This window comes from Paramisgurnus dabryanus, chromosome 23, assembly GCF_030506205.2.
Source record: "Paramisgurnus dabryanus chromosome 23, PD_genome_1.1, whole genome shotgun sequence".
Lineage (NCBI taxonomy): Eukaryota > Metazoa > Chordata > Actinopteri > Cypriniformes > Cobitidae > Paramisgurnus > Paramisgurnus dabryanus.
This window is the reverse complement of record NC_133359.1, coordinates 26,980,213-26,989,003: the sequence shown is the minus strand read 5'-3', so window position 1 is coordinate 26,989,003 and position 8,791 is coordinate 26,980,213. Positions and strand designations below refer to the sequence as shown.

Here is an 8,791-nt window from a genome sequence, read left to right as displayed (position 1 = left end):
TGGTACAACGTTATAAGGTACAATTTTGTACCTTGCTTTAAAGGTACAAAACTGTACCTTTTAGGGTACAACCCCAGTGACGGACACTTGTACCCTAAAAGGTACAGTTTTGCACTTTTTTCTCACAGTGTATAAGGACCTTTACGTTTTTTACAAACAAACCTTCCACAAACTTTACTGGTGTGCATCTTGAGACAAACAATGGCACTGATATACAATATAAGATACAGGTGTTTTTAAATGAAGGCAGCTCAAACATGCATTTTAATCTGGGACTTAGCCTTGGGAAACTGCCCCCAAGTCTTGTAAAGTCAAATGCTTTACAATCATAAGGTAGAACCTTTGAAGGAACCATTAATGGTTGCCACATATGACATTTTTTAAAAACTAGCCATATAATATTTCAATAGCCATTAACAGTGTAATACTGACCACATCATTCACAATTGGACAATACAGCATTTTATCACCCATGAAGCAGACATAGCAAGAGTCCAGACAGTAAATGCCAAACCGTTGCTGGCCATCTGTCCGTATCCTTTACAGACATGAGGTAGAGCGCATGAGTCGTACCTGCTCAATGAATGCTCTCTATTATTCGGTTAGCTTGTAGAAGTATCATCTTCCATTGGCAAAGATCATTGCGTATTAACACAATGTGTTATTATTGGTAAGTTTATTGAAATGTAAATGCTGAGGACAAGGTGACCTAGATTTATATCAGTAGAGAAAGGGCATGAATACTACTTGTGGAAATGAATCATTTCTTTGTTAATGGTAAACGAGTGAAAAAGGAGTCCAGTTCTCCAATGGTAAATGAATGGAAAAGAAATCCACTTCTCTTGTTGACTCATGTGGTCAACTTACATTATATGAGCAGTTTCAGAAGTAAATTCACTTTGATTTTAATCAAAAAAATGCATTTGCTTAAGCGCAATCTATGCATAACATTGTACATATTTGTTTCTCCAATGTAAGAATATAAGTGTATGTTTGCAAAATGTAAAAAATAAATACTATTAGTATGGTTTAGTGTTCACCTTTACTGTTTTACATTGTACACAAGTATAACAAAGTACACATTTCTTATTAATATAAATTACAGAGGGATAAATAGTTATGATGGGGATACTGTTTTTGTATTAAATAAACTAATCTCATCATGACATTACTTCAAAACATATTAAAACCAAACATTGCGCAAATGTTCGCAGTGAATACTTCTAAATACTTAAATTTCCAAATGACAGACTGCATGTTAACAGTACTTTATAAAAGTACAAAACAAAAGCCTTAAAGGCGGGGTGCATGATCTCTGAAAGATTTTCAAAAATCATGCACCCTGCCTTTAAAGGGATAGTTCACCCAAAAATAAAAATCATGTCATCATTTACTGTATACATTTCTTTGTTCTGCTGAACACAAAAGAAGATATTTGGAGAAATGTTTGTAATCTAACAGTTTTGGAGCACCATTGACAACCACAATAGGAAAAAAATACAATCAGTCAATGGTGCCCCATAATTGTTTGGTTACAAACGTTGCTTAACATATCTTCATTTGTGATCAGCAGAACAAAACATTTACACAGGTTTGAGGGTGGGTAAATGATGACAGAATTTCTTTTTTGGGTCAAGGTGAGTATCCCTTTAACACAATACAATCAATACAGCCCATGCTACTTTAGCCAACATCACACAACATCATGTAAGGAATAATTGACGATGCACACTCATTGGGGTAATATTGCACGACGCAATATTATTTTCTAATAATTTAAAAGACCGTAGTCACTTATTGCGCTTATACCACGATTACCAAATACATTGCTCTGGTGGTTATTTTCAGACTTTTGACCAGTCAATTGTGCGCCTTTTGAGGAAAAATGCTTACCTGTGGAAAACATTTTAACCAATCAGAATAAAGCACTCATTAGCCATGTGGTACCCATTTTAATAATGTCACTCAACTATAGGATACCCTTGACCAAAAAACATATAACTATGAAATGCATCGTATTTGCATGTATTTAATTTGTTTTATTGTCCTGGATCAAATGCTGGTTGCACCGTTTTCACCCAATCTCTCCAACCAAGGTAAAGCTCTGTTAAGTTGCAATTTTTCAAAGCTTTCAAGATGCCCAGCAGATATTGACAAGTGAGGCATGACACCATTTTGAATGACAGGTATGTTGTTTGCTCTCAAAGCCAAACCAGTAGTAAAGGAGGCAAATTGATTCCAGATGCCTGAAGAGTCCTCACTATTCACTCTTACCACATCTTTTGGGGGAGTGTCTTGAAATCTATCAGTATTAGATCTATGAAATCCACCATCAACCGACAGTCGACGACCCCGTCTGGCTGGAGAGCTGCTCCACATGTGAGTTCCCATATGAACCTGTGACATCCCAAAGAACACAATTGATTAAACAACCAATACCAAAAGGCAATACAAAACAAACAAAATGTGTGATACTTTTACCACTTTTCACTGATGGTATACCTTCAAATTTCCTTTAGTGGTAAATGCACGTCCACATATGTTGCAGGCAAATGGTTTCTCACCAGTGTGGGTCCTCTCATGAATCTGAAGAGCACTTGAGGAAGAGAAGCTCTTCCCACAGGTGTGGCAGAAGTGCTGTTTAGCTGATCGCCGAAGTGGTGCTCCCGTGGAGACTATGGGTAGCGTGGAAGCTGAGGATTTGACTACACCCGCTGTGGAGTCTTTCCGAATGAAGCAGTTGAGTCCAGTTCTTTTTGAGGGAATGACCGGTTCCACCAACGTTAGAAACTGGTTTGGTGGAAAAATCAGATTTGCTGGCTCAAAGTCTTTTATCTGATGGGTTAACATGTGCTGTTTGAGGTTACCTTTGGTCGAGAACCCTCTATCGCATGCGCTACAGATATATGGACGTTCTTTGGTGTGACTTCGATAGTGAATATCCAAAGCACTTTGACAGGCAAACGTCTTGTTGCAAATATCGCAAACATTGATTTTCAAGGTTCCCTGCTCACCGATTGACAATATCATGGTCATGCTATCTTTTGAGATGTCTCCAGTTGTTCCGTCTATTAACCTAGGTTGTGAAATGGTTGAGCTATTTGACTCAGATGATGAAGGTGCAGAATATTCGTGTTTTTCAAGAGTAAAGCTATTGGGAGAGGAGGTCTTCCAGATTTTGCCTGTCTCAATGTTGGCTGAACTGTGACTCTCATAATCCCCATCTAATGACAATGATTTCTGGGTTAAGCAGTCTCTATGCATTGATCCGTTCTGCACAGTAAAGCCACCGTTTGACAAACTATTTAATCCAGTCGTCCTGGTAAACTCAGAAGAAGAAGAAGGAGAAGATCTTAAACTGTCAGGTAATGAGTCTGGGTACTTACAATCCGAAGCAGCGTCTACAACCTCCATGTAGTCGACTTTCAAGTTCTTATTGTCTACTGAGTCAACGTCCTGGTCCATAGAGTGGCTGTCCTGAAGTGGGACGTTAGGGATGTGACCACCCATATGCATGTGAATATGCTGCTGTAGGGCTATTGCATTTGTAAACTTCTCTTGGCATATAGGGCATGAGTGCTGTATTGTAAGGAGTGGCATGGAACGATGAATACTGTAGTGGGTCTTTAGGTTGCCCTTGGTAGTAAAAGCCCGTCCACACACTCTACATTTGAATGGCCTCTCACCTGTATGTGTGCGGTAATGCATTTTGAGGGCACTCTGACAACTAAGAATCCGATGGCAGATGACACACTCATTGGGATCAGAGGACTTCTTTTCAATTTTGTCCACCAACTGCTCCAGCTTCGATGTCTCTGAAGCTCCTGGGGGATCTTGAAGTCTCCTGAAAAGTTTGGTTTCAAACTGTAGTTCAGTTGTTGAATCTCCGGAGTTGTTTATAGCAATTTGGTTTTTTGTACTGTCCGCTGAAGTAAAGTTAGCAAGACTCAAGGCTTCTTGAAATTTCTCATTGGAAATTAAGGGAGGGACATTCTGATACCCATTACATCTCTCACTGGAACCAGAATGTTGAGGTTTGATTATTGATACCCCCTCCTCTTCTTTTTTAATGGGAGGGAAACTCTGCACAGATGATTGAAGCATACAGCCAATTGAGTTGGCTGCTAAATGTTTAACATCCACCAAGCTAGGGGAGGTCTTCTCAGGAAGCGGAGACATGCCATATGGAATACCTGTGCTAGTTGGGATGTTATCCAAGTGCTCTGGAACTGGAAATGGATTCATTTGTATGTTAGGATACTTGTCTTTATGACGCTGGAAGTGGACTTTGAGATTTCCACGTGTGGAAAATCGATTTCCACATATGTTGCATTTGTAAGGTCGCTCTCCAGTGTGAGACCTCAGGTGTATCTGCAAAGCGCTATCACTTCCAAATACTTTGGCGCAGAACCTGCATTTGTGCTTGAGTATACAATCTTCAGACGGCCTCTTCGTGTGGTCGAAAAAAGTTAAGTTAAGTGGTTTGCCGTTCCTCTGCTGGGCTAGTGCAGTCAAAGCATTCAAGTCCTCCACAATTGCACCTATGCTAGGCAAGCTGTCTGCACACATATTAAGATCATTTTGTTTATGAGGTGTTTCATGTTTGTTTATAACAAAATCTGCAGATGGAGACTGCTGCTTCAAACTACCGTTCTCAGCGACTGTGTTATTGTGAAAAGATTGGTTCCGTACATCCCCACCAAATTTTATAGGCAACGAGTTGCCTCTAATGTTGTCAGTCACTTCAGAGTTTTCTTTATCACTCTTTGAGTCTTCTTGACTGCTCTGTGAAACGTAAATGGACTGTTTAGCATTAGCAGGTCGGTCTTCTGCTAGCTTAGCAGCTGCTAGTTGCTCAGATAAGTTTGAGCTGAGTTTTATCAGTGAACCGGCCAACGATGTATCAGTATTTTGGGCTGCTAATAGTAATATATGCTGTTGAATTTCTTCAATTAGTTTGAGCTGCTGAACTTGTTGTTGCTGTAGAGCAAACAGCTGTTCAATCAAACCAGAGGCGGACATTTTGTTGCTGCTAGCATTCCTGCAGCTTGCCTTTTCCTGCGAAAACTGAGCCACGGCCACTTTGGTGTTTTCTAGGTTTTCAATGAAGACGTTGCTATTAATAGTGGATAATTTACACAACTCGAGTAAGGAACCCTCTTGAGATAGGAATGGTGAGTAAGATGAGCTAAAGTCATCAGCATCATCATTTCCATCAAGATGTACGTGGGACCTTTCAGCAAATTCAAATCTGCTCTTGTCTATTATATTTAAGGATTTGTCCATTTCTAAAGATTTTTCATCACTTGAAAGCCTATCAAGTTCCTCCGTATCACTATTATTTGTCACACCGTTCAGTTTCTCTTCAGTATTGAAGGTTGATGGGTTACATTTGAAGGATGAAGGTGGAGAGTCTAGGCTTTCATTTGCACTTACTATCAGAACTAACTGATCTAAACAGTTTTTCTGATGTTGATGGAGGTCTGTTACATCGGCAAATTCAGCACAGCATCGTTGACAGATACGGACATCGCAGGATGGAGAGAGGACGTTCTCTGTTGTGTGATCTAAATGTAAATAAAGAATAAACAGATAATTGATAATATATATATATATCATCAATTACACAACATCTTAAAACAGAAAAGCAAATAATCAAAGCAAATCTGTTTTATAATCTTTTAAAAGGCATCAATAGACCTTTCAAACATCTCCATTATATAATGTACATTGATGGAAAATTCAAACTGATCTCAAATTCAATCCTGTAGCTTTTGTTGTTCATATTAAGGATAGCCTAAGTATTATAAACTGAAAAGGTTTGTTTTATCAAAATAATCGGTCAAACCATATATTTACAAAAACATTATTTTTTAGCAAAAACATAATCACTCAGATTTTATTTATACATAAGTAAAGGTGGCACATTTAATGGCATTTATTATGCTATGTTTTATCTTTAAAGGAGACATATCACAAAAAAATGAATTTTTCATGTTTAAGTGCTATAATTGTGTCCCCAGTGCTTCTATCAACCTAGAAAATGTGAGAAAGATCAACCCAGTAACTTAGTTTTGGTAAACCATTCTCTGCAAGCATGTGAAAAAATAGGTCATTAAAATTTGGCTCCCCTGTGATGTCAGAAGGGGATGACTCCGCCCCTTAATCTGTACTATCTATAACCACTGCACTGACATTTAGTGCAGAGATCAGCTCATTTGCATTTAAAAGGACACACCCAAAAACGGGGCATATTTTTGCTCACCCATACAAAGTGGCAATTTAAACATGTTATAATAAATTATCTGTGGGGTATTTTGAGGTAAAAGTTCACATACGTACTCTGGGGACACCAAAGAATTATTTGACATCTTAAAAATGTCCCCTTTAAATCATATTTAACACAGTTCATACAATCTGGCAACCCTAATGTAATGGAAAAAATATCATACCAGCATTCCACAACATAGACAGCAGACGACTCTGGGCCGGATCCGCTCCGGATCTGTGCCGAAGTCAACCGCTCTGGCGCTGATCCGGTGCCAATCCGGCCCAGAGTCGTCTGCTGTCTGGAACAATACAATCAGGGATTCTGGAAGTTGCAAAAGCTAGATAAAACCAGTGAAAACTTTTTCCTGTAGTATCTTGATTTTTGACAGTAAATCTATTTCATAGATTTTTCACATATTTTCGGCCATTATTTTAAAAGGCTTCTGTCTGCAGGTATTTTTTGGTTTGTTCCATCTGTCATTTCACTTAAAGTAAATGATGTAAAGTTTAACAGCAGCTGTAAGAAAACACAAGCGGCATTCTGTGTGGGCTAAAGCAGATTCATGAACTTGTCTTGACTAGCTTTAATACAGCATACTTGTGCTATAGATTGAGTCAACACATGGTAAAACATATACATCAAACATCTTTATTATCAAAATATGAATCGCGATTAATCGCATACAAAATAAAAGTTTGTTTTTGTATAATATATGTGTGTGCACTGTGTATAATTATTTTGTATAGCCTATATAAATACACACACACATGCATGTATGTATATAGGGAGTATGCATGTATATATATTTAGATTTTGATATATTTTAAAATATATTTAAAAATAATTTAGATTTAAAAATAAATACATAAATAAAATTTCTCTTAAATGTATATGTGTATTTATATATACATAATAATTACATACGATACATACACAAATATATTATGCAAACACAAACTCTTATTTTGTATGCAATTAATCTTTTGACAGCCCTGTGTGTGACTCTGTCTCTAAAATACAGTCTAAAGTCTAATAATCTAATGATAATGACCATCAATGTTTGATTTCACATTGAATTTATTAAATAGATCGAAATTAAATTTTAAAGAATGTTATTTACATTATGTAGGATAATTTTATGTAGAAACAGTAAATCTTTAAAAAATTATAATTTTAATATCTTTCAGATAGGCTAATAGTACAATCATGACACCTATTTAATAACACAAATGAAACATGGGAACTAAGTAGTGACCAATCATGAGTTTCACCCTGGGTGCTTTTAAAACTATACTGATTCCTTCATGTTCGTTCATTCATTGAATAAGGGAGTAATTCATATAGGCATAACTTATGTCGGTCTCCTAAAACAGTGGTTTTTAAACTGGGGGCCGCGAGATGGTGCCAGGGGGGCACCAGTTTTATGACATTTTATGAAATACATTAATTTATCATAAATTCTGTGTTATTAAACCTAAAAAAATAAGGCTACCATTCCTACTAACCAAAAGCACTACTTTTTTTGTATAATTTAATGTTTTTTTATTTTTATTAAAACGTTGAGATTTAGAACAGTTATTGTCACAAATTTTCTTTGGGGAGCCGCGAAGGAATGCACCGTATACAAGGGGGGCCAAACACTGAAAAAGTTTGTAACTATTTAATGTGTCTAAAGAGCACTTTAAACCAGCACATACAACGTGTACAATTAACAAAATTCATATAAATACAATACAATTCAGCATGTTCTGTAATTCTGCTACACGTCTAATAATTTATCTTAAAATCCCTGACACGTGCGGTGACAGATTTAACTATTTTACTTTAAATACTAGGACTAAATTTAATCGTTATACAAACCTAAATGAACAGCTCAATATACTTTTTCATATTAAATATCAAAGTTCAGTATCAGAAAGTCTTGTGAGGACTTACCGGTGAGAACATACTGTGGTTTGGCTTGTTTCCTCCGGGACATGCTGAATAAAACAATATCTGTTTATGTTCTCGTGCACATCCGCTCAGTAAAGTTCACCAAATGTCAAAAGCAAAGCATCCTTATCAATGAAAAGTCCGTCGGCGATGAGCCAACAACACATTTATCATGAAATAATAATAATAGGTTATGCAGAAATGAAGTTATGATGGTCGCATTCTTCACAAAAGTGCAGATATCCACATTTGATTCATTACGACAACTTACATGATGACAACAGCGAATCCATCAGGACGTTCACCGATAGCATTCAGCCACGCCCATCAGCACTTCTATTGGACGACATGTTAAACAGTCCCCGCCCCCCACAGCATTTCTGTTAGTCAGAGAGCTACACGGGGAGGAGTTTGTGATCATTAAAAAGCGCACGAGCGCATGAATCAGTGGCTGGAAATGTGATGAATGTTTTATGGCCACAGGATGTTCCTTCATAGCATAGTAACTTTTATTATTGTGTAAGATAAATATTTTAAGTATTATTAATCAGTAGTAAACATTAATAACATACCATATCAATATTTCAA

At 37.1% G+C, this 8,791-nt stretch overlaps 1 protein-coding gene across 1 annotated transcript; it reads right to left on the bottom strand.

Moving 5' to 3' along the window:
- Positions 1-1,023: 1,023 nt before the first annotated feature.
- On the bottom strand, positions 1,024-8,458 carry sall1b (spalt-like transcription factor 1b). Its single transcript, XM_065291216.1, has 3 exons — positions 8,207-8,458; positions 2,503-5,567; positions 1,024-2,397 (listed from the first exon to the last, which is right to left on the bottom strand). The coding sequence occupies exons 1-3, from the start codon at positions 8,247-8,249 to the stop codon at positions 2,053-2,055; spliced, it is 3,453 nt and encodes a 1,150-aa protein (XP_065147288.1). The 5' UTR covers positions 8,250-8,458; the 3' UTR covers positions 1,024-2,052.
- Positions 8,459-8,791: the final 333 nt, after the last annotated feature.